Genomic DNA, 26,068 nt, shown 5'->3' with positions numbered 1-26,068 from the left:
AAAGATAGATAAAAATACTTATCGGAATAAATGGGGGTGCTCTCCCCCAAGCTGAATTTTGACGTAATTTCTCTTGATATAGCTAGCAGGTGGCAGAGGTGTAGTTGAAAGTCAGCAGTATTCTGACAACGATTAGAATGTCCTCCGTCTGCTAGTCTTCTTGAATTCTTAAATTCTGTGGAGCTCAAATAGACAACAAAGCTTGTGGAACTGATTAAGTGTTAGCATAAATATCTAGCCTTTATCATCTTGAGACTCCTTAATAATTATTACTCCCTATTTTTATATTTTTATTTTATAAAGCAGAAAAATATTTATTTTATTTTTATGCCACCACAGTGAATGTACGTATGGGTTTTATGCCACTCATCTATTCACATGGGGCTTACTATTTTTCACATTTTTATTTTCTTTTTAAGACAATATGAGCATGTTTAACTAAGTAGAAAGGATAACTACCAAGTTTACCTCTTGGCAAGGCGTTCGGTGTTTTTAAGTCCTCCGAACGGGACTCTCCAATTTCTTAATCGTCTTGAGGTTCGTTGGGTGGCGTAGTCGGTACTTCCGGCAGCGCCTCCTCTTCTTGTATAGTTATCTTCATTTTCCATACCTGACTCGGTGCTTCAATCTCCTCTGGATAATTCTGTTTAAACTCTACGTCTTCTGACCTTACAACTTCTCCTTCATAGTCTGTCCATCCGTCCTTGATGATCTGCCTCCTCTGGTTGCGGTTGCGTCTCTTTCTGACCTGCTTAGATTCTTCAACGATATAGTCAGGGTCAGTAAAATAACGGCGTACCTTCTCTGAGGGGAACTGCATATGGACTTCTCCGGTTCCAATATAGATAATTGCTTTAACGGTGCTGAGGAACGGTCTTCCAAGGATGATGGGTGGATCATATTCATCTTCTCCCATGTCAACAACTTGAAAGTCTGTGTAGACAAAGTGATCGTCTATTTTGACTGGGACATCAGATACTATTCCTTTAACTTCTCGAAATGTCTGATCTGCCATCTGGAGTTGAATGTATGTTGGTCTTAGTGGCATGGTTCCGAACAAGAGCCGATAGGTGACTGCGGCCATTATGTTGACGCCTGATCCGGTGTCGCAAATCGTCTTGTAGAAGTTATATCCATTTATGGAGCAGTAGATGCTTGGCATTCCTGGGTCGTCTTTCTTGGTCAAAAACGGCGACTTAAGTTGATGATCTTGGCCTCCATGGACTACAGTGACCATCTTAGCTGACTCGGTCCACACTTGCTTGTTCCTGTTTCTCCTGTTGGTCCTCTTCCTTGATTTACGTCTGGATTGATCTTGAATTTGTGTAGTCTTGTTCTTGAAGAAAAATATCTCCTTCTTCCCTTTGACGTAGAAACTGATCTTAGCAGCACTGGCGTAGATGATAGCTCCCGTGGTGTTCAAAAATGGCCTCCCTAGGATGATAGGTGCTCTCTCATCATATCCGGTCTCTACCACTACGAAGTCTGCTGGTGCATACAAGGTACCAACTCGGACACAAAGGTTCCTCACTATTCCTTTTGGAAAAGTTATCGTCTGATCTGCAAACTGCAAACACATGGTTGTCTCTAATAAAGGATATGTAAAGAATTTTTCATAGAGTACCCTGGGTATAATGTTGACACTGGAGCCAAAGTCACAGAGTGCTTCTGGGACATCCACCATGCCGATGGAGATAGGGATGACGGGGCGTCCTGGATCGCCTCTCTTGACCGGCAGACGGTCAGTAGAAAATTCAGTGACGGGGTTACTCCAATTACCTGCATCAAACATGTCTACAAGATTTGCAGATTCTAATCCTTCCGGTTGTGATGGTATACCGGAGTTAGTAGTAGGAACAGCAGCAGCTATTTGATTTAACTGAGATTCAATCATTTTATTAAAGCTAATTTGATTCTTGATGGCAGTAGAGAAATTATCCATTCTATTATTTATATTTTCTAGTATTTTATCATTAGATGCCAATTGCTTAGATAGATTATCCATTAGCTTACCTTGATTAGACACTAACTCTCTCAAAGGTGGAAAATTATTATTATTGTTGAAAGAATTGTTACCTTGATAATTACCTGAGTAGTTAGGTCTCTGTTGATTCCAACCTTGATTTCATTGAGGACGGTTGTAGTAGTTGTTGTTGTTGATGTAGTTCACATCCTCAAGTATCTCAGGGCAGTGGTTGCCTGAGTGTCCAGTGTCTCCACACTCCTCACAAGTCATGTGAGAGTCGTAGATGTGCATAACTTCTTTCTTGTCTCCAGCTCTATCATCGAGCTTCTTCATGAGCAGGTCTAGCTTTGCAGACAGCATGTCTACCTCTTTCAGCTGATGCATACCTCCACCTCTCTTGCGTGTCTGGGTCCTCTCTTCATTCCAGCTTTGATTGGACGTCATCTTCTCCACAAGAGCTGTGGCTTGTGGTATACTAAGTGATAAGAATGCTCCTCCAGCTGCAGCATCCATAGTCTCTCGGGCACTGTTGCTGAGCCCATGATAGAATGTCTCCATCAATAGCCAACTCTCCATTCCATGATGGGGACATTCTAGGATGTAGTCTTGAAAGCGCTCCCATGCTTCTGGAACAGATTCATCATTTTGTTGCTGAAAACTCGTAATTTTCCCACGGAGAGCATTGGTCTTGCCCATGGGAAAGAACTTTGCCAGGAAGTTTGTTGAGCAGAGTGCCCACGTAGTATTCTTCTCCTTTGTAGCGTAGAACCACTGCTTCGCTCTTCCTAACAGTGAGAATGGGAAGAGGCGAAGTAGTATAGCGTCTTTGGAAACTCCTGCTATGGTGAATGTGTTGCAAATCTCCAGGAAGTGTTGTAAATGAGCACTAGCATCTTCGTGTGCCTTCCCACAGAACTGGTTGGATTGCACCATGTTGATAAGTCCAGGCTTGAGCTCAAAGTTGCCATCGATCTCTGCAGCAGGTCCAGTGCGGATGTTGTCCGTAGTGGGAGCTGAGAACTCGCGGATTGATTTGTTCGCCATGGCTTCGAACTCTGAAGACAAGTTCCGGTGATCTTCTTGATTGGATGAAGCTTCTTGCTGAAGTGTTGATGATTTCTTTAGCTTGGCCCTCGTCTTCTTGAATAATGCTTCAGGATTGTCAACAAAATTCCCTGGAAGATGTCTTCTATTCATACATTCCCCTGCATAAGATAAAATAGAAAAATATCGGGGTAAAACTGTATGAGAGAATAGATAACCTCAATCATATTAGTGATGCGAATGATTACTCTAAATCTTTTATTCTATTCCTGATTGGTAATCAACCTTCCCCGGCAACGGCGCCAAAAATGCTTGTTGGGTATTCTTAACATCATTACTAAAAGTAGACTAAGTTCTAAATCTAGCAACGGTGCCAAAAATGACAAACCTATCCCTCACACCACTTAAGCCAAGTTGTCATCCCCAGCATGATATAAGAGACGCGGTATTGAAATATGCAATTGCTCTTCTAAATAAATAATGAATGGGATCTGCAAGCGCACAGATTAATACCGATGTAGCATTTTAACCGGGAAGTATTCCAGGTATCGTTATTTATATTTTTACCACTAGGAAGGGATTAGTCAATCATCACTATTGATTACAGAATAGAATATGAGATTGAGCATCTATCATTGCATGTATAATTGAGAACATTATATCTAACTCTTCATACAGGGATAAGTGTCACATAATAGATATATGAAATGATAATAGTGACAAGGATAACTAATCTGATCTAGCCACATAATAAATATGATAAGCACCTCAATTAGATACTCTAGAAAGTCATTAGCATGGTATTAGAACGAACTACAAGAATATTCCCTAAGTTATTCTCAACTATATAGTCTAGCATATCATAGTTAGTGCAAGCATACTTAGCAATCATTGCGAGACAAGACTACGCCCATGCATAGTGATATTAGCAAGGAATATGAGAAACATAGCAATCACTCCCCTGTAATAATGTTGCTCTGCCAGCCCAATACACGAGAGGGGGACTATATAAGAATCAATGAAGCTGTCACTATCACGAACTACCCCACGATCTGGCATATTGGGTACAATCGCAGATAAATACGGTATAAGCACCACGCCTACACAATATCTATCATTTACCCATGGATCCGATGGATAAACGCTATACGATCCTAAGCATGTATATAGATCGTATCTAACTAAGCCAAGTACATAACTATGATAAACTAAGAACAATATAATCTTGAATATAAGCAAGTAGAGCAAAGTCATAAGCAATATATTGAAGTAGAACAAAGTCATATTCATAATATTGAAGAACAAAGATAATTAGAAGCACAATTAGAGAATTACCAAGAATCCTCTTGACAGATCCAGAAACCAATCGAAGATTGACTCCTTCTAGTTCTAATCCTATGTAGCTATGCTAATCTAGATGTCTAATTGATGTGGTGGCTCTAATCTTGATCAGAGGCTTCTTCTCCCTTGATGGAACAATGAATTAGGGTTGAGAGGCTCTCTCCTCCAGGGGCCAGGGGGTCTGGTTTTATAGTCCCTTCAAGTGAATATGGGCCCTTGGATCAAACCGACATAGATTGTATGGTTTAGATTCATCCTTTAGGTCGGTGGAGACTTCCCGCAAAGCAGAGTCCTCATTGGACTCCTGGAGGGGGCGGGCGCCCAGTAGGACAGGGCGGGCGCCCTGTCTCTGGCCCCGTTTCGCCTCCGCTTCGGTCTCGTGGCTTCTGGAGTCTTCTAGATGTAAGATAATTGCGCAGCACGTTAATATCTTTACGTAATCCTGACATGTGGGCCTTTCTTCCATATTTCCTGATAACTCCCTGCAGAAATAGACAAACACCAAAACTCGTGGAATTCTGTCAGATAAAACCCTAAGTCAAGATCTTGATTTCATTTGGATCCTTTTTTTTATTTATTTGATAATTAAATTTGATACTTAAGGACCGTCAACAGTCATGATATCGAAGAAGGATGGAGGGAACACCAACTCAAAGATGACGAGACATTGAACGACATCATTCTGCAAAGGAGCTAGTTGCTCTGGATTGATTGCCTTCTGAGAAATTGCATTAAGGAGTGCACATAGCTTTGTGGTGGCTAGACGTACGTGTGGAGGTAAAATTCCTCTTAAAACCACCAGAAGCAATTGCATCATTAGCACGTGACAGTCATGGGACTTTAAGTTCAGGAATTTCTTCTCTAGCACATTAATTATTCCCATGATATTGGAGGAGAATCCCGATGGGACCTTGATGCTACTAAGACATTCAAACATGCTTTCCTTCTCTTCATTGCTCAGAGTGTAGCTAGCAGAGCTTAAGTAATGACGTCCGTCATCTGTCTTTTCTAGATGCAGGTTGTCTCGTTCTTTCATGCGCTGCAAGTCTTGTCGTGCTTCAAGTGAATCCTTAGACTTCCCATAGACACCCATGAATCTGAGCAAGTTCACACAAAGATTCTTTGTCAGATGCATCACGTCGATCGCATTGTGGACCTCTAGGACATTCCAGTAAGGTAGCTCCCAAAATAAGGATTTCTTCTTCCATATGGTTACATGTCCCTTAGCGTCCTTGGGAATGGGTTCACTTCCTCATCCATTTCCAAATACCACTTTTATATCCTTGACCATTTTGAGTACATCATCCCCGGTTCGATTGAGAGGCTTGGTACGGTGGTCTTCCTTGCATTTGAAATGCTTGCCTTTCTTTCGTACTCGGTGGTTCACAGGAAGAAACCGATGGTGGCCAAGGTACACGACCTTTCGACATTTTTTCAAAAATACATAGTCAAGGTCTTCATAACAGTGTGTGCATGTATTATATCCCTTGTTTGACTGGCCTGAAAGATTACTCAGAGATGGCCAATCATTGATTATTACAAACAACAATGCTCGTAGGTCAAAGTGCTCTTGTTTGTACTCGTCCCACATATGAACCCCTGGTTTGCTCCATAAAAGTTGAAGTTCCTCAACTAATGGCCTCAGGTAGACATCGATGTCATTTCCAGGTTGCCTCGGTCCTTGGATAAGCACCGGCATCATAATAAACTTCCGCTTCATGCATAGCCATGGAGGAAGGTTGTAGATACATAGAGTAACTGGCCAAGTGCTGTGACTACTGCTCTGCTCCCCGAAAGGATTCATACCATCTGTACTTAAGGCGAACCACAAGTTTCTAGCATCAGCTGCAAAATATGGGAATTGTCTGTCTATCGCTCTCCACTGGGATCCATCGGCACGGTGTCTCAGCATATTGTCTATCTTACGGTCTTCTTTATGCCACCGCAACAACTTTGCATTGTTCTTGTTTCTGAACAGACGTTTTAATCATGGTATTATAGGAGCATACCACATAACTTTGGCAACAATATTCTTCCTATGACGTTCTTCACCCTCAACATTGCCAGGATCTTCTCGCCTGATCTTATACCGTGATGCCTTACATACCGGACATGCATCCAAATTCTCGTATTCCTCCCCACAGTAGAGGATGCAGTCATTAGGACATGCGTGTATCTTCTAGATTTCTAATCCCAAAGGGCAGCCAACCTGTTTTGCGTCATACATAGTGGTGGGCAATTCATTGCCTTTCGGAAGCATCGTTTTTATGATCTTCAATAACTGTCCAAATGCCTTGTTAGATGTACCATTCTTTGCCTTCAATTGTAGCAATTCCAGTCTGGTACCCAGCTTTTTTTGCCCCTCTTCAGCGGAGGGATATAGCGATTTCCTGTGGTCCACTAGCATGCACTCGAACGTGGCCTTCCCTTTCTCACCTTCACATTCTCTTTGTGCATCCAGGATGGCATCACCAAAAGCATCATCGCCTCTACCTCTACCTCTTCTTCATTGTCTCCCCCCATTGCAACATCATTGAAGCCACTGTTCTGAGCAATAATGTTGGCGTGGTCCAATTCTTCTTCTTCTTCTTCTTCACCTTTGTCCATTATAATCCCGCTTTCTCGATGCTTGGTCCAACAAATATAGTTTGGTACGAAACCAAACTTTAATAAGTGCGAATGAAGAGTTCTTGAGTTAGAATATTCTATCAAATTCTTGCACACAGCATATGGACAACATATGAAACCATCCCACTTATTTGTCTTGGCCACACTTAAGAAATAGTGCATGTCATTAATGAACTCTTCGGAGCGCCGATCGGCATTATACATCCAATTACATGTTACCATATGCATTAAATATAACATACTAGTATAGTGCCCGTGCTAACGCTACGGATTTATTTAATGAGTGCACTTAAAAACAACCAAACGACGAGCAAATATTTAATTATTATAAAAATAATAGTAAGCCAAAAATGCTCCGCTAAACTATGAAATTGGCATAATAAACAATCAGGTAATCATCATTCACTAAACTCTGAACTCGGATTCATAAGTAGCAGATTCTTGGTATCCATGGAAACCACCAAAGTGGTAGAAAGCTGAGTGCAGCACCAATTTTTTTTATGTAATAAAAAAAATTACAAGGTTGCAATTGTTAGTCCTTGTGGCATGATGGATGAGTTCAGAGTAGCTAGAATAATAGAGAATCACATCACAGACATACAAATGCACATGTCTCAAGAACACGTCAAAACTACACTAAACATTTGACGACTCTGGACATCTCTGAGCATAATTACAGACATCTCTGAACATAGATTAGAAAGAAACTATGCCATCAGAAGCACCACCTGAGCCTGGAGGCGTGCTTCCAGCTTGTTGAGGGTTTTGCTCTTGATACTGGAGAGCATTGTTGGCAGCTGCCGCATAAATTCCATTTTGTTAACCTTCTTGCCGGTTCCTGGTAGACTTATCTTGAACCAGTAGAGCATCTGCTTCACGAGTAGCACCAAGGTAGAGAAAGCCAGATATGAGATGCCTGGTAAAGCATAAGTCATAAAGCGACAGAAAATATGCCAGTAGTTAATCAATAGTTTAGTCAGAAAAACGTTTGATACATACTGAATTTTACATACCATAAGTATATAAGATGTAGATATGGAAAACCGAAAAATACAGCAAGAAGAAGAGTGGAAAGAACAACATCGATATGGATGTCCGTACACTGAAAAACAAAGCTATAGGGATAAGTATTTAAGAAACATTAGCTTCAAAATTTTATCCTGCACAAAATCAATTCTGATAGATGCATTCATGCTAGCTGCCTTATATACTATTTCGACGAGAATAAGTACTTCAATTTAAGATTCAGGCATGAAAACAGGTATTGTTAGCTGCATATATATATATATATATATATATAATCATCTGATTATTCTGTTATTTTTGTGCTCTGTTATCAGCCAAGAGAAATATTGAGAACATATTCTTGTAAATGAATCATCCAACACAGGGTCATTGAGCACCAAAACAAAAGAACTAATAGGTGTTCAAAAGGAGTATCTGACAAGTTTATTTAAACCCTATATCATGTAGGAAAAGGTAAAATAGCTAGCAACCTACGACATATCATCATGTGCATAAATATGTAGATAGCAAGCCACTTAACCAATTTTCTATCTGTGTAATTTTTCAATCTTTTATAGTCCAAACTCCAAACTGAGAACAAAATTTCTATGTAATAGATGTATATGACAAGCAAGGCAATAATAAATATGACGTGGAATTGTGGATGCTGATGTCGTACAACCATCAGCCAGCAAAAACTAAATCTGTCGTGCAGCCAACAACCAGCAGAAACTGAATGTTGCTGTCTTGCAGCCAGCAGAAACTGAACCTATACAATTCTTCATTCACTTATAGCCCGAACTGAGATGCTAAGACTTAGCTGTAGAGCTAATACTGACGCCGCCATAGCCTGCTACAGCCATCTAATTTAAGACATGACAGAGGTTATTTCTCTGAGACAAACCTAATAGGTCATGTTAGTAGGCAGAAAATAGGAAGGTTTGATTGAGATTCCAAATATTGATACACCTATGTAACGTCAGATCAGATGGGGGAAAATGAAATAAAAACAAGCAGAAAATGGTTGTTTCAGCATAAGAGCATTCTTGGAATCAAGTGACATTAGCGCCCACAAATTTTAGGACCTTCGCAAATGATGTCATATGACTTGGGACAGTCATATACTCATATCGCTCACGCCTAAGAAGTCTGAACCCCTTGTTCTACAAACCAAGGCGGCAAGGGGGGTAATTTAACAGAATTGCACAATACATTCTCAGGGCATGCGTGCATCTGTAAACTGGTCAAGAAATATAGTGGTAGCATACTGTCCTACCTAGGCCTTAAGCAAACCGATGAACTGCGGGCTCAGCTAGATTGCAGGAGACGAGTCGCAGAGGCCCGACGGCACCACCCGTGTCCATGGCTACTGCTGTGATGATGATGTCACGTCCATCATCCCTACTACCACCACGTCAACGATCACTTCTACGGAGACAAAAGACAGAAAGAAAGGCAACCCAGTGGGTGCAACTCTGATGAGCAGTTAGAAGTGATGATTGCCATGCACTAAAGTCAGGAATTTATACCAAGATCCCCTTTAACCAACAAGATTAGAAGAGATGGTATGACACTTGTGGCAAAGCGAAGAAGTGTTTCTAGATCATAGCCATGTATCAGTGAGACCTAAAAAAATAGAAAATAAAAAAAAATCACAAGAATCGGTAGCATCAAACAAACAACTGGACAAACTAAGCTTGATATATAAAAATAGTCATCGCACCACTTTTTCAATCCAAGGTAAAAGCTAGGATCAAAGTTATCACACACTTGTTTCTGAACCTAAAAGGGGTCCAATAAAGCACAAATGAGTCAACACAACAGCCTTGAACAAGCTGATTTTAGCCAAATAAAATGAATCTTTTTATAATAACTGGATCTATATTTATCTTCTGAACAAGTGGACAAGAATGTAGTGATATATTAGAATGGAAGTGCTTGACATCTCTGCTACTTACTGAAGCCTGAAGGTGTTATATGGGGAAAAAGAAACAAACTAAATTAAGTAGTTTGATCTAAATCTAGTGAAATTGCGTATCTAAATAGACTGTAGATTCAAGAATTGATTTCAATCTAGCAAATCATGACAACAAATCCAAAAATTATAAAGCAAAGTAATTTCAGTAAATAAATAACAACATTGTGGAAAGATTAAATCTATAAAAAGTATTCATATTTAAAATAATAAACTTGACGACCCTTGCAAGTGTGTCCTTCCCTTTCGCAACCGTTGTACCACAGCCACAGGTGCGCCTCATATCTCCAGTCCATCTATGCCTAAAATAATTCAAAAGTGGTAGCTTTTTGTTAAATGTCTACTGCTATACCAGTATACCACAATCATCCCAGTACAATAGTGCTCCTAATAATTAGCGAGATCATCAAAAGGCTTCGATGGGCTCGGCATAGGGGCAAGTATTTCGATAGGAAAAGAAGACTAATGCAACTAATTCTTTTCATGGACAGCACCGACTGATAAAAATATAGATTTGCAATTATTCATGGACACCACACAATATGGAAGAATTGCACAATTTATATAGTAGATTACCTGTTATGGACTCAAATTTGTTTTCTTCTTTTGTCCTGAGCCTTATGTTGGCTGAGCGGAGCCTGATGTGCAGTTCATTATCCATGTCAATACTTGTTGGGGATTGGAGAAGCCTGATGCACTATGAAGATCGCCTATTTAGCACCAGCCATGTATTTGTACAGCTGAATCTGAATTAAAAAAGTGGAGGAGAGGGGAAAAGAGATGATTACTCTGTGAACTCACCACACCCGCACGGGGCCGCACACCGCTGCCAAGCACATCTTGCTCGGTCGATTCTCAGCGAGGGCTCGCACCGCTTGCTGGATGTGAATCTAGCACCGCACGCTGGTGCAGTGGACATAGTACTCGTAGTCGGAGGGGGGAGAGGAAGTGGAGCCCTTGCAGAGGTCGATGACGTTGACCGTTTGGAGATTCTGGTCGCGCCACCAGTACATCACGTGCGTGCCCACCTCCAGGGGAAGGTGTGGCGCCCACGACGTGGACACAGCCGAGCAAATCTGCCACGACCGCGTCTGCCCTGCACGGATCCATCTCCAGAGGAAGGTGCGCCTCCCTTAACGCGGACGCAGTCGAGGGAATCCGCCACCGCTGCATCCGGCCATCCGCCCTGCACGGATCTAGAGCCCGAGGGCGGTGCCAGTCACCGACACCCACGCACGCAAGGCCGTTGGGATGGGGAAGGGCGCAGCAGCCACCACAGGGAGGGGATGAGGTAGGGCGCTGCCGCCATGGTCATGGGGAGCAGGGGTAGATGTGCTGGGCAGCGCTGCCGTCGGTCAAGGAGAATGAGCCCGCCGCTGGTCGTGGAGTCGTGCGCCGCGTCCTAATCCCTGCCTCTTGATCATGGCATATTTTTTGTTTATTCCATTATTATCGCAGGTTTCGAACGGTGGTCGCGTGAGCGTCGTGCTCGCTGATGAGGCGGAGGGCGCGGGGGTAGGGTGTGAGTTTGAAGCCTGCATCAAACTTTTATCGGTTGCCATCAGATGTGATCTAGATGTGTTTTAGCCCTTGATTTTAATGGAAACGAAGTTTTGTGTGCATTTTTCCAGGTGCATAATGGTTGGTTGTCTCAGCGGGGGGACACAATTCTGGGTATACCAAGCATAATTTTGATTGGTCCATTATAATAGAGATATATTATGAAAACCATACACATATAGGGGGTGTTTGGGACTGCTCTGCTCCACGTTTTTCAGCTCCGCTCCACGTTTTTTAGCCAAACGGTTTCAGCTCCACGCACTCAGTTCGAGAAAAAGGGTGGAGTTGTGAGAGCACCTAAAGAGGTACTCCACAAACTCCAGTTTTTTGTAGAGCTGATCCACATTGGAGTTTGTGGAGCAGTCCCAAACACCCCCATAGTTTCTCATCTTATTACACAACATGTCTAACACACATAGTTGATTAATTCAAGCAAACTTGGCTACAACAAATACAATCGCAACTATCACTAAAAAAACTAAAACTAAAAGCACTTAAGCAACATAATTAGTTTGCGTCCGATCCCAAATATAATAGATAGATCATTCGCTTGACCAACATCGTTGAACTCCTTTCGCCGGCTCACTGCCTCATCACCTTCAGCCTCAACCGTCTGTGTAAAAGATTTCTTCATGTGTTGAATGTATTCTTCCTCCCAGTACCAACCTGCACATCCGCCGCTACCATCCCACTAAAATTAAAAGAGAGAATCAAAAGATTAATTAACATCATTAAAAAATAAGCATATATATAAGCAAATGTCTGGAAATAACTCACATTACGGTCCGGACACTTGTAGAATATACGACCCTTGTTTACTCCCTCTTTCGACACTTTGTACTCCATCACAATCTTCTGCCCACACTTGACACAAGTAATGAGAGGGAGTTCCGGCCGGTATCGCTTTTGAACCCGTTGAGAGACCGAAGACCCGGTCACGGTTGCCATCTACTATCCATACTCAATTTTTAAACAATTACAAATTCCACATTTTCTAGTAAACATGTATGGTTAAAGAAGAACCTAATAATATCCTTTATTTGTCTAGTTACTTCAACAAATTTTCTAAATTATACAATGGATATTATGTAGTAATATAAACCTATCAAGTGATATTGACAAACCAATTAATTTGAAATATCCTAATTTCTAAGATCATTAAAAGATACTATAATTCATTCTTGCAAACTACATTAATACTAGGTCAACCATGAAATATGATATGTATATATATATATACTAATTCAAGTGAATGATTCAAAATAACAAAGTAGATTTGAGCTAACAATGATGGGATAATCACAAGCCAAAAACAACATGAAAAAGACAAGAAAGGATGAAGAGTCACCTTCAAGCACGAAGAGACAATGACGTAGTCGAAGAAAATCAACGATGGGCGTCGGAGATGAAGAAAAAAGAAGAACAAGCAAGAACAACAAAATGCAAGCTTTAAGAACAACAATGGTGCTCTCTGATTTAAAATGATCCCCAGACAGAGGGGAGGAGGTAGCCGCGGCCTATAAACCGGACCTTTAACACCGGTTCAGGACACAACCTGGTGCTAAAGGGTCACCTTTAACACTGTTTTGTGCCACGAACCGGTGCTAAAGGGTTTGACTCGGCCCATGACACTGACCGCCGGTGTTAAAGGGAACCCCTTTAGCACCGGTTGGTAATAAGAACCGGTGCTAAAGGGTCCCTGCCTCGACAGCACCTGTCAGTAGCCATTGGGCCGGCCCCTTTAGCACTAGCCCGTGTTACAAACCAGTGCTAAAGGGGTCTTTAGCTCCAGGCCGCGAAAATACTGAGGTTTTTGGCGATTTTGGACATTGACCAATGTTAGCTATTGTAGTCTTTAAAGCTTTTTTGGCAATAGTGTTTGTAGGTGTCCATTTTTTACGGTATCTTCACTGTGATCTTCAGACTACAATCAGTGGATGACCAATGGAAGAAGACGATCATTTTAGTCTTCAGTGTACTCTTAATTTTTAGAGGTCATTTTATCTCTTGTTGTCCATATTTTGTATCGCCTTTTGTTTTTCTTGTGATATATGAACGGATACATACATTTATGACTGCGGAATTCGGTATACATATTATTAATGCGCACACAGGACTACCAGATGAAACAAAATTGAAAGCATACAACTAACTACTTTAATTCGTAGCTTTATATAAGAAAAAATAACTCATGAGTTGTTTTAATTAGCTAGCAAGCTCGAGAAGGTCCCCATGTTGTAGTCCCATGTTGCGGAAGATGGATAAGACTGGCATTCTTCTTGTTGCGCCGGCTCTTGTTACGGACCACGAATGAATAAACTGGGTAGACTGCAATGTAGGCCAGAACAGGGATGACCAGGCCGATGACGTTCTTGGTCGTCTGGATGTCCCTGTTGCTACCTGCTGCGTAGGCAGCAAGGAGGCCGAGCATGTCCAGCAAAATGGCTGTATGCATGGGCCACAATGGCAAGCGCTTGCTATGCAGTGTGGAGGGAAGTAGCAAGACGATGACTACAATGGACGCCACAAAGGAAGTGGAGTTGCTGTAGAAGAAAGCGAGGTACCGGCGCTTGTTGATGTCATGGAGAACTGGGTCGCCGGCGACATGTCCATTGCTGTCATCCGGCCATAGTGTAGGCCTCTAATTGTTGCAGGAGTCTAGTAAGTTTCGTATTAGTAGAGTCCAGCGTATTTGGTGATAGATCGTAGCTGAAGTCATGTTTGGATACGGTGTATTGGAGTCGGAGTCTGTAAACACCACGTCGTGCCGTCCAAGGCGCATGAGACGCGCGTCGCAGGGAAACGGCGTAGCGTACCAGGTCTGTACGACGTGGGGGGGGAGTCTCATGAGTATAAATACTTGAATAAAGATGTTATGAGGGCTGCGGTTGGGCAGCAACATAATCTCTCTTGCCTGTGTTCTTGTTTTCTTCTAGTTTTCAATCTACTCGCTGGTAGTCACGATCACCGCGACGTCGACGCGTTCTGCGTTCGTCGTTCCAATCTCATCAGTCGTGATCAGGCTCCAACAACTGGTATCAGAGCCGACGGGGCGACGTTCCGTGGAGGCGAGAGGTTGTAGAGAAGAGAGAAGCAAGCCGTCTATCTCGATACGTAAGGAACTCGCCGGAACGCTAGCAACATCACCATGGGCGACGGCAAGTCTGATATGGACAAGACGTTCAATCCGACCGCGAATTTAACGTGGCCGGTGCTGACCCGCTCAAACTATCAGGGTTGGGCGTCACATATTCAGTGCAATCTTGAAGGATTGAATCTTTGGGATGCCATCGAGAAGGGTGAGAAGGCGGAAAGACGTCTAGATCGGCTGGCGTTGGGTTCCATGCTCCGGGGCGTTCCACATGAGATGCACTCCATGTTACTCAACAAGAAGACGGCGAAGGAGGCTTGGGAAGCAATCAAGACCATGCGTCTTGGGGCGGATCGTGTTAAAGAAGTCAATGCACAAAAGCTCTTGGGTGAATTTGAAGCTATGACGTTCAAACCCGGAGAGTCTATTGACGACTTTGCGCTTCGCATAACCAAGCTGGTTACTGATCTACGCGGCCTTGGTGAACAGAGCGTAACAGATGCAAGGGTTGTGAAGAAGTTTCTTCGTGTTGTGCCGGCAAAATATTCTCAGGTGGCAGTGGCTGTTGAGATGGTAAAGGATCTCAAGACTCTCACCATTGAGGATTTAGTGGCACACCTCAGGGCGGCTGAAGAAAGACTTGAACCATCTGTAGATCAAGTAACAGAGAAGGCCGGGAAGCTATTGTTGACAGAGGAGGAGTGGACTGCACGAAATAAAAGCAGGATGATGACAGATTCATCTGGATCAAAGTACAAAGGAGGTGGCGGTGGATATCATAACAGGGATAAGAAGCCCTGGAAGCCGCGTAAAACCGGTGATGGCGACGCACAAGACTCTGGCCCGTCATCGGGGCCGCCAAGGCGGAAGGGGAAGTGCGGGAAGTGTGGCACCTATGGGCACTGGCGTAAAGAGTGTCCACTGCGAAAAGGCCAGGAAGAGAAACAGGAGGCTGCACACCACGTGAATCAAGATGGACTCAATGGTGCATTGTTGGTTGCACAAGTATGCAATGTGATGCGTACCACCACAGTGGGAGATCAAGGCGTACTTCTGAATCAAGACCGTGTGTTTCCCTCGACCTATGCAGTAGGATCCTGGGTGCTGGACACTGGAGCCACAAATCATATGACGGGGTGTCGAGAAGCTCTTGCATCGCTGGATGAGACAGTCAAGGGACAAGTGAAATTTGGAGATGGTTCCAAGGTGGAAATCTGCGGGATCGGGGCGGTGACAATCGCTGGCAAGAATAAAGATCACCGAGTACTCACCGAGGTGTACTACATCCCATCCCTTCGATGTAACATCGTGAGCCTCGGTCAACTTGAAGAGGCTGGATGCAGAGTGGAGATCGACAGAGGCGTCATGACGGTGTACGAACGATCTCACGGGAGCTTGAACATGCTGGTGAAGGCCGAAAGGAAAAACCGTCTGTATATCATGGAGGTAACCCTGACTGAACCGATCTGTCTGATGACTAAGATGGATGATATTGCATGGCTGTGGCATGCACGGTTCGGTCACCTGAATTTCAGGTCACTCCAAGATTTGGGGGTCAAGAAGATGGTTGAAGGCATGCCACTGATTCAGCGAGGAGAGCAGGTTTGTGATGGTTGTGCACTCGGCAAGCATCATCGCAAGCCGTTCCCAGGGGTATCGTCATACCGTGCAAGCACAGGTCTTGAACTGGTTCATGGAGATTTGTGTGGACCAATAACACCACCAACTCCTGGAGGCAAGTTGTATTTCCTTCTGGTTGTCGATAATTTCAGTAGGTACATGTGGATTGAGCTACTGAAGACAAAAGATGAGGCATTTGATTGTTTCAAGAAGGTGAAGGCAGCTGCAGAAGTGGAGTCTGGACGGAAGCTGAAAGCATTCAGAACAGATCGTGGTGGGGAGTTCAATTCAGGCATGTTCGTGGTGTACTGTAATACTCATGGTATAAAGCACAACACCACTGCCCCATATACACCGCAACAGAATGGTGTTGTTGAACGACGAAATCAATCTGTGGTAGAGATGGCACGGTGCTTGCTCAAGTCAAAGAATGTGCCAGGGCAGTTTTGGGGAGCAGTGTCGGTGGCAGTGTACCTTCTGAATAGAGCACCAACGAAAAGTCTAGATGGGAAGACACCCTTTGAAGCTTGGTTTGGGAGAAAACCTGGTGTACAACATCTGAGAACGTTCGGATGTATTGCCTACGCAAAGCGTGTTGGACCTGGTGTGACCAAACTTGAAGACAGGTCTGTACCTGGCATTTTTCTCGGATATGAGCCAGGAACAAAGGCGTATAGGGTTTACGATCCTGTGAAACGTCGACTAATGATCTCGAGGGATGTTATCTTTGACGAGAAGAGAAGTTGGAGTTGGGGGGTGAATGGAACAGATGCGGCAATTGAGCCGACGGATACCGATTTAGCTCCTGTTTTCTTATTTCCTGAAGATGCTGATGAAGTTGCTGTAGCCGGTCCGACAACAGGGGGCGGGACCGAAAATTCTGAACATACAGGGGGGATTGACGGTGCAGCTGCGTCGGGCTCGTCTGTTCCTGCAACTCCAACATCGCCTCACACCCCGGCACACTCTAGTGGAGGTAATCAGATTGCTTGGGCCACACCACCAACTGGTGCTGAAGAAGATTCTGATGGAGCACCACTTCGGTATAGAACCTTACCAGACCTGCTGGAATCGACTATGCCAGTGCAATTGGAGTACAGCGGCGTGTGTCTGATAGCGGCCGAGGAACCCAGCTCGGTGGAGCAAGCATTGACTGAAATTTGCTGGAGAGATGCTATGCAGACCGAGATGCAGGCCATTGAGGCCAACCAAACTTGGGACGTGAGTGACCTCCCGAGGAATCAGAAGGCTATTGGCCTCAAATGGGTTTTCAAGGTGAAGAAAGATCCGGAGGGGAATATAGTTAAACACAAAGCGAGGCTCGTGGCTAAGGGCTATGCACAGCGTCATGGTGTGGACTTTGATGAAGTTTTTGCACCTGTTGCCAGGATGGAGACAGTGAGGGTGTTGTTAGCATTGGCTGCACATGGTGGTTGGGAGGTACACCATATGGACGTTAAGTCTGCCTTTTTGAATGGTGATCTCTCTGAAACTGTCTATGTACAACAACCTCCTGGATTTGTGGTAGGTAAAGGTGACAAAGTGTTGAAGTTAAGGAAAGCACTATATGGTTTGCGTCAAGCACCTCGAGCCTGGAACTTTAAACTTGATAGGGAGTTGACTGCTCTTGGTTTTGTCAGGAGCAAACTTGATAATGCTGTATACAAGAGAGGCAGCAAAGAGTCCTTCTTGATTGTGGGGGTGTATGTTGATGATCTTATCATCGTGGGTCCAAAGCTTGAGGACATCAATCAGTTTAAACTGGAGATGAAAAGAAAGTTCAGCATGAGTGACCTCGGGCTTCTCAGCTATTACTTGGGCATTGAAGTGAAGCAGAGAAAAGGAGGAATTACCCTGAGCCAAGGAGCATATGCGGTCAGAATTCTGGAGAGTGCTGGGATGGGGCACTGTAACTCGTCCGACACGCCTATGGAACCAAGGTTCAAGTTGAGCAAAGGGAAGGAGTCTGATGCTGTAAATGTGACAGCATATCGCAGTATAATAGGGAGTCTACGATACCTGGTGAACACTAGACCAGACTTGGCTTATGCTGTTGGGGTGGTAAGCAGGTATATGGAGGCGCCTGGTAAAGCGCATTGGGCCGCCGTTAAGCGTGTCTTGAGGTATATCATGGGTACCACAAGCTATGGATGCAGTTATGAACAAGGAACTGAACTGAAGCCGGTTCTATTGGGGTTCAGTGACAGTGATTTTGCTGGAGATTCAGAGGATAGAAAGAGCACAACAGGTGTTGTATATTTCCTCGGAAATAGCTTGGTGACCTGGGCTTCTCAGAAGCAGAAGATAGTTGCGTTATCCTCATGCGAGGCTGAGTATGTGGCGGCAGCTGCAGCAGCTTGTCAGGGAATTTGGCTGAGCCGACTCATTGCTGATCTACTAGGAACGAAGCAGACACCGGTCAAGTTGCTGATGGATAACATGTCAGCAATAGCTTTGAGCAGGAATCCCGCATCACGATCGTAGCAAGCATATCGACACAAGATATCATTTTATCCGTGAGTGTATTGAGGAAGGCAAGATTGAGGTGGAACATGTTGGAACTGCGGACCAGTTGGCAGACATTTTCACGAAGCCACTCGGGCGTGTCAAATATGTGGAGCTACGAACTGCTCTTGGTGTGATTGATGTGCAACAATTAAGGGGGTGATTTGTAGGCCTCTAATTGTTGCAGGAGTCTAGTAAGTTTCGTATTAGTAGAGTCCAGGGTATTTGGTGATAGATCGTAGCTGAAGTCATGCTTGGATACGGTGTATTGGAGTCGGAGTCTGTAAACACCACGTCGTGCCGTCCATGGCGCATGAGACGCGCGTCGCAGGGAAACGGCGTAGCGTACCAGGTCTGTACGACGTGGGAGGGGAGTCTCATGAGTATAAATACTTGAATAAAGATGTCATGAGGGCTGCGGTTGGGCAGCAACATAATCTCTCTTGCCTGTGTTCTTGTTTTCTTCTAGTTTTCAATCTACTCGCTGGTAGTCACGATCACCGCGACGCCGACGCGTTCTGCGTTCGTCGTTCCAATCTGATCAGTCGTGATCAGGCTCCAACACATAGTCCACCCGGCGGTTTCAGGCCTGTCTGGTATGTTACACTTGCAGCGAGGATTCCCAGCAGCATCAAGTACTCACGCAGGCTCTTTTGCTTGTCGTCGGTGCTGCTGGTTCCAGTGCCTCCTCCCTCTCCACTAGTAGAAGTATAAGGTCGTTGTTGATGATGATCTCTAGATCTGTCGCCACAGATTTGCACATCTACTTCTCGGCGTCTGCACTTCCATCTCCTCCAGTAAATGAATACCTGCACGGTGACAAACACGAAAAGCCCAATAGCCAGCACCAGGACATAGATGGAGGTGCGCAGACGCCGGGAGCTCCCGGCGGTGTAGGCACCCACGAGGCCAAACATGCCCGCCACCATGCACACGTAGAGCGCATAGCATCGTATGCCAACCTTGTACAGGGCCGGGTTCACCAGCAGCAGGATGAGGGCTACAGATGTCATGAAGCTCGCCGCGTTGCAGTAGAAGAAAGCGTTGTAACGCTTAGGGTAGGTGTCATGGAGGACCGGGTAGCCCGCGTGGTGGCGGCCGGACTTGTCGGCGAAGGTTGCTGGCCAGAAGCCTCCAGGCGGCGTCAGCCCAGCCTGGTAGGTCAGTGTCGCCACTAGGATTGCAAGCAGCAGCAGCACTTCACGCTTGTTGTTCATTTCTTCAGGCTTGTCGTTGTCTGCTTTTTGGTCCAGTGTGAAGAAGATGATGTGGATGACCACGTAGACGAGGACGACACCTGCCAGGGCGACGACATAGACGGAGGTGCTTACGTCCCTGCAGCTCCCTGCGGCGTACGCGCATATGAGGCCGAACAGGTCCAGTATCAAGGCTGCCTCCAGCGTGTGGCGCTGGAGCAGGAACGTACTTTGGACCATCATGATGACGACCAAGGACGCCACGAAAGCTGCCGAGTTGCTGTAGAAGAACACCATGTAGCGTCCAGGGTGCGTTGTGAGGAGCACCGACTCGCCGGTCTTGTGCCCGTGTCGGTCGTCTTGCCAGAGGCCACCCGGTGGATCTAGTCCGGCCTGGTACGTGATGCTGGCGGCAAGAGTTGCCAACAGCATTACAAGCTCACGGGACTTGGCCGTCACTAATGATGTCGTTCTCGTTTCTTCTTGGGCGTCTTGTGTGCCACGCCTGCTAGTAATTAATCAAGGTAAATCGATCAAGGTAAAAAAAAATAATCAAAGATCAACATATATACAAGTATATATACCTGCTGTGGTCGTCGACGAATAGCCGTTGTATGCGTTCTTTAGCGGCATCAAACAGTGCTCGGATCGCTTTTGCTTGCCTCATTTCAATCTTTAAAGACAGCTGCAGGAGGATGCATGCAAGAACCGCGATGCCGAGGCCAATGACGTAGGCGGTATTGTCACGCTCCCTGGAGCTGCCAGCAACGTAGGCCCCCACAAGGCCCAGGAGCGCTACGACGACGAGCACGTAGAGAGTGACAAAGCGCGTGGAGACTTCCTTGGTGAGCTTCTTGTCCATGAGCAGCATGATGATGATGAGTGAGACGACAAACGCGGTGGTGTTGCAGACGAAGAAGGCCTGGTACCGCCTGGGGTGGTGGTCCTTGAGAACCGGGTGGCTCACGCGGTGAGGCTGAGGGAGAGCGACGCCACCGTGCACGGTGTTTCCCCAGAAGCCACCCGGCGGGTTCAGCCCGGCCACGTACGTCACGGCCACCGCGAAGGTGGTCAGGAGCATCAGGGTCTCGTGCATTTCTTCACGCCTGCTGTCGGCGCTGCTGCTGCTGCTGGTGTTGTTGTTGCCGTTGCTGTTGGCGGCCAGTTTCGAGATGGCAAAGGCGACGAGGGCAGGCATGATGTAGGCAAAGACGGAGGACATGAGCAGCAGGGAGTAGATGGTGGTGAACCTGTCCCTGCAGCTCCCGGCGGCGTAGGCTCCCATGAGAGCGAGCAGGTCGAGCAGCATGACGAGGCGCAGCAGCACGGCGACAGGGCCCTTGCTCTTCTTGTCCAGGGCGAGGACGAGGAGGCACACCACGAGCGACGCCGTGAACGCCGTGGCGTTGCAGTAGTAGAACACCAGGTAGCGCCGGTGCTGGGTGTCCGGGAGGATGGGGTCGCCCACGGTGTGCCCCTGCAGCGTGTCCTGCCACACGCCCCCCGGCAGGTTCAGCCCCGCGGCGTACGTCACCGTCGCCACCAGGGTGGCCAGCAGCAGCAGGTACTTCTTCAGCTGGTACTCCGTCGTCGATTGTGGCTCGTTTTTCTGTCCCTCTGACTGGGATGCTGCTTGGTCCTCTCTCGCCATTTCTCTCCCTGGGATCAATTCTGGACAATAACAATGCAAGCAAGGGAGATGAGATATGCATCTATTGATGTGGAGTGCTGGGTGCTCGGCTCAGCTCTACTATGTTTATAGAGCAGTGGAGGTTGCACGGCACAGCACAGCATCCTTGTGTTGTGCGTGTGTCTATTTTGGCATGGCGTGATGCGGTCGCAGCCCTGGATGCTGTTTGCCTTGCTTCCTCGGCTCATCCTATTTTGTTCGTGTTACTTTATTCCCGTCTTTCCTGTCACTGTCATCATATGATCTTGTCGTCTTTTTCTGTACGTAATTGGAGCTAGCATCGCCTTCGGCAGTCTTATTCAAGTAATCAATGTTCTCACGCAAAGGTTTAGATTCTTCGTGTCACTGCATGCTACTAATTTGAGTAACTTATTTTTTCTAGCCATACTTACACTACGGGACACAGATACTTTGTGGAGTGTCTCTGGACTCAGCAAAGAGCATATGGCAAAATTTTGGTCGGCAAAGGAATCTTTGCCGAGTGCTTTTTATTGGACACTCGGCAAAGGTTTTACCGAGTGCCGACACAAAAAAAACCAAAAAATAGGAAATTTTTTTTAGGGGGACAGCTGCCATTAACTAGCACCAGCCACTTTTTTCGGCATTTTTTTCCACAAAATTGACAAAAAATTTTTAGAAGCCAACAATGTTGTTCTCTTTTCTTTGCAAATACACTACAGGTGGGATTCGAACACCTATCTCTCTCTCAAGTGCCTCGCTCTTTAACCACTGCAACACACCATCACTACTGTTTATATTTTGTTTCGGTTCCTCATATATTTTACCAAATCACATATAAATTGATCATTTGAGCCTCTAAACGATTTCAAATCAAAAAGTTATCAAATATAAAGTTTCATAACTTTTCGAGATCTAAAATTTGCATGTAGCGAGTTTCTCCATCCAAGGTCATTTACAAAATTTAAATTTCAAATTTGAGAAATTTAAACATACTTTTTCCATAACAAGATGATTTCAAATCAAAAAGTTATCAACTACAAAGTTTCATAACTTTTCGAGACCTAAAAGTTTATTTAGTCAGTTTTGCATCCGAGGTAATTTCAGAAAATCAAATTTAAAAATTTTAAAATAAAGATGTAGTTTTGCATGACAAGATGATTTCAAATAAAAAAATTATCAAGTACATATTTTTTTTGTTATTACAAAGTTTATTTAGGGAGTTTTTCCATCCAAAGTCATTTAAAAAAATTGAAATTAAAAATTTTCAAATAAAGACGCAATTTTGAATGACATGATAAACTCAAATCAAAAAAATTGTCAACCATAAAATTTCATAACTTATCAAGATATACAAAGTTTATTTTGGATGTTTGATCATTTGCTCATCTGACACGGTAATCCTAACATTTTTCACAAATCTTATATATCTCTCTTATAATTCTAGGAATTATAAGAGAGATGTAAAATTTACCGACAAATTTATTTTCACTTTATCAAATGAAGAAATGACCAAAATAAAGATTATAGATCTTGAGAAGTTATACAACTTTATAGTTCAAAACTTTTTAATTTAAATTTGTTTAGGGCTTAAAAATTTGATTTGAAATTTTCTTTGCCGAGTGTTTCTTTACACGCCGAGTGTAAAAAAACACTTGGCATATAGGGTTCTTTGCCAAGTGCCCAAAAAACACTCACCAAACCACTAGACACTCGATAAAGAGCCAGATTCTGGTAGTGTTACTAGCCTGTCATACAATAATTACTTTATCTAAAAAGACAACGACCTTATATTAGCATTACATGTGAATCTTTATGTATCAATCTCCAACCATCGTCATCTAAGACCCATTCATTCTTTGGGTAGCACTATCCGCAAAAGGTTCAATATCTGACCCATTTGTCGGAGGACGTCACGGCGGCCGTGGGCGGCGAGGCGGCGTCCTCCTCGTCGGTGGCAGCCTTAGCCACGGCGGCGGAGGCCGGGGCCATGGCGGGCCGGTCGTGCGCGTGGCAGGAGGTGCTCGCGCTTGAGAGCTGTGGAGAGGCCCGCGCGTGGGTGGGACGTAACCTCGCCTACTTTCGCGCCAACTACGCGCTCGCCGCGCTCGTCCTCGTCTTCATCGGCCTCATCTACCACCCGGTCTCCATGCACGTGTTCCTAAGGCTCTTCATCTCCTGGCTAACGTGGACCCGCTCGTGTGCCTATGCCGCGAGGTCGACGATGGCGTCGTGCTGGCCGTGCTCTCGACGGCAACCGTCCTCGCCATCGCGCTCACTCGCGTGGGGCTCAACCTCCTTATCTCCCTCATCGCCGCCGCCTGCGTCATCGGTGTGCACGCCGCCTTCAGCGTCAACTTCTACCTCGACGAGAGGGACACGTTCGATGTCGCCGGCAACTCATTCGCACTCCCTAGATGATGATTGAAATACGGCTAAAAGGTCCTAATATGGCAAGAGGGGTGAATAGCCTATTTAAAAATTCTACAAACTCACTAGAGCAAGTGGTTAGTAAATAATAAAGCGAAGCTTTTTGCTCTACCTCTAAAAGGGGTGTTTGCAAGCCAACTATCCAACAATTCTAGTTGATATGATCAATAGGCAGACACACGAAAACTAGGTCACTACAAGCTACACTAGTGAACTATGCTACACAAGAGAAAGTAAGCAACTAAAATAATTACACTACTTGGCGGTGAGTAGATGAAGAGGATGAGATATTTATACCGCCGTCTAGGAGATGAACCAATCACCAATATATGAACAATCAAGCACCGGGAGAATGCCAATCAAACAAAATTGAGACACCGATTTTTCTCCCGAGGTTCACATGCTTGCCGACACGCTACATCCCCGTTATGTCGACCAACACTTGGTGGTTCGGTGGCTAGGAGGTATAGCATGAACCTCGTCCTCACTAGGACACCTCAAGAACCTACCCACAAGTGAGGTAGCTCAATGACACGCGCAATCCACTAAAGTTGCCTTTGACTCTCCGCTAGGGGTAGGCACAATCCCCTCACAATCACCGAGAGATGGCCACGAACAATCACCAACTCATGCTAATGCTCCTCTACTGCTCCAAGCCGTCTAGGTGGCAATAACCACAAAGAGTATCAAGAAAACCGCAGCCAAATCTATCCCCAAGTGCCACTAGATGCAATCACTCAAGCAAAGCACTTAGAATCACTCCCAGTCTCACAAAGATGTTTAATCAATGAAGGAGATGAGTGGGAGGTGTTTGCTTAGGCTCACAAGGATATCTAGTAGTCAAGAATGCCAAGATAGTGAGCCCTAAGCCGGCCAACAAATATTTATAAGCCCCTCAAGCAAATAGAGCATTGGCTCTTTCACTGTGCAGAACACCGGGTCACCAGACGCTCAAGCAGGAGCCACCGAATGCTCAACCCCTATGTCCGGTGCTTAGAACACCGTCACATGTCCACTATTTGAATCTCGCGCGTCAATCTCTAACGGTCATATTCAAACCACCGGATGCAGTCAAGTGAGCACCGGACGCGTCCGGGACACACCGGACACGTACGCAGAGAGGGTTGCAAAGACGCAGGATCACCAAACTCACACCACCGGATGCTTCCTGAGCGTCCAGTGCTCTCAGTCAGAAACCCTCACACTCTTACTGCTGATGTCAAGCCACACTGGACACATGAATAGGGTCTAGCCCGTGTCCCGTGCTGGGCATCCGGTGCTCCCTTCACCTCTGCTAGAAATGAGAGCGCATCGGACACTCAGAGGCAGCGTCCGGTGCCTCTGAGGCCAGCGTCCGGTGTGAAAAACACTCCCGTGACTTCTCCAAACTTTCCACCGACGTAATAGAAATATGCATTTCATTTTCTCAAAAACGCCGAATCTCAAACCCTGTCTACCCTTCAAACTCTACATCTTTCTCAAAGTGTGCCAACACCACCAAGTGTGTACCAACATGTGCAAGTGTGTTAGCATTTTCACAGTTATTTTCTTCAAAGGAGTTAAGTTAGCTCACTAGGTTCCAAATACATTCACATGAACAATGACACCTAGTGGCACTCGATAACCGCTTAGCCAAAGAACTCCTCTCTATATAGTACGGCTATCTATCCTAAATGTGATCACACCCTATGTGGTGTCTTGATCACAAAAACTAAAACCCTAAGCAATACATTTGCCTTGATCTCCATAGGGCTTTGTTTTTCTCTTTCTTCTTTTCCAAGTTGAGCACTTGATCATCTTGTGGTCATCACCATGATCATCACTTGCTCCATCACTTAGCATGTACCAACATCATCAAGTCTACACACACTTAGTATAAAGGTTAGTACTAGGGTTTCATCAATTATCCAAAACCAAACTAGGGCTTACAATCTCCCCCTTTTTGGTAATTGATGACAACCCTTTTACAAAGATTTTCAATAAAAATTTCGTGGATTCATGTTGCTTATCCAAGCATTTTACCATGTGCAAAGGTTATGGACAAGTTTCATAAGCCCAA

General features: G+C 45.0%; 1 protein-coding gene, 1 long non-coding RNA gene and 1 pseudogene across 13 annotated transcripts; 1 reads left to right on the top strand and 2 right to left on the bottom strand.

Annotated features, from left to right (window-relative positions):
- LOC110432949 lies at positions 7,446 to 11,571 on the bottom strand. Of its 11 annotated transcripts, none has more exons than XR_002450247.1 (5): positions 10,748 to 11,571; positions 10,536 to 10,656; positions 9,261 to 10,261; positions 7,993 to 8,081; positions 7,446 to 7,895 (listed from the first exon to the last, which is right to left on the bottom strand). It is a non-coding gene; the product is annotated as an uncharacterized LOC110432949 (long non-coding RNA). The 11 variants fall into 11 exon arrangements; XR_002450252.1 differs by having other exon boundaries at positions 7,446 to 7,848; XR_002450249.1 differs by having other exon boundaries at positions 7,993 to 9,412; positions 9,514 to 10,261.
- Positions 19,116 to 21,676, bottom strand: LOC8062018. Of its 2 annotated transcripts, none has more exons than XM_021452899.1 (2): positions 20,516 to 21,676; positions 19,116 to 20,439 (listed from the first exon to the last, which is right to left on the bottom strand). In XM_021452899.1, the coding sequence occupies exons 1-2, from the start codon at positions 21,580 to 21,582 to the stop codon at positions 19,287 to 19,289; spliced, it is 2,220 nt and encodes a 739-aa protein (XP_021308574.1). In that variant the 5' UTR covers positions 21,583 to 21,676; the 3' UTR covers positions 19,116 to 19,286. The 2 variants fall into 2 exon arrangements, with proteins under 2 accessions (XP_021308574.1, XP_021308575.1); XM_021452900.1 differs by having other exon boundaries at positions 19,116 to 20,436.
- Positions 21,616 to 24,000, top strand: LOC8062017 (annotated as a pseudogene).

This window comes from Sorghum bicolor, chromosome 2 (assembly GCF_000003195.3).
Source record: "Sorghum bicolor cultivar BTx623 chromosome 2, Sorghum_bicolor_NCBIv3, whole genome shotgun sequence".
NCBI classification, from domain to species: Eukaryota; Viridiplantae; Streptophyta; class Magnoliopsida; order Poales; family Poaceae; genus Sorghum; species Sorghum bicolor.
The sequence above is the reverse complement of the archived record's forward strand: the minus strand, read 5'-3'. Positions and strand labels throughout refer to the sequence as shown.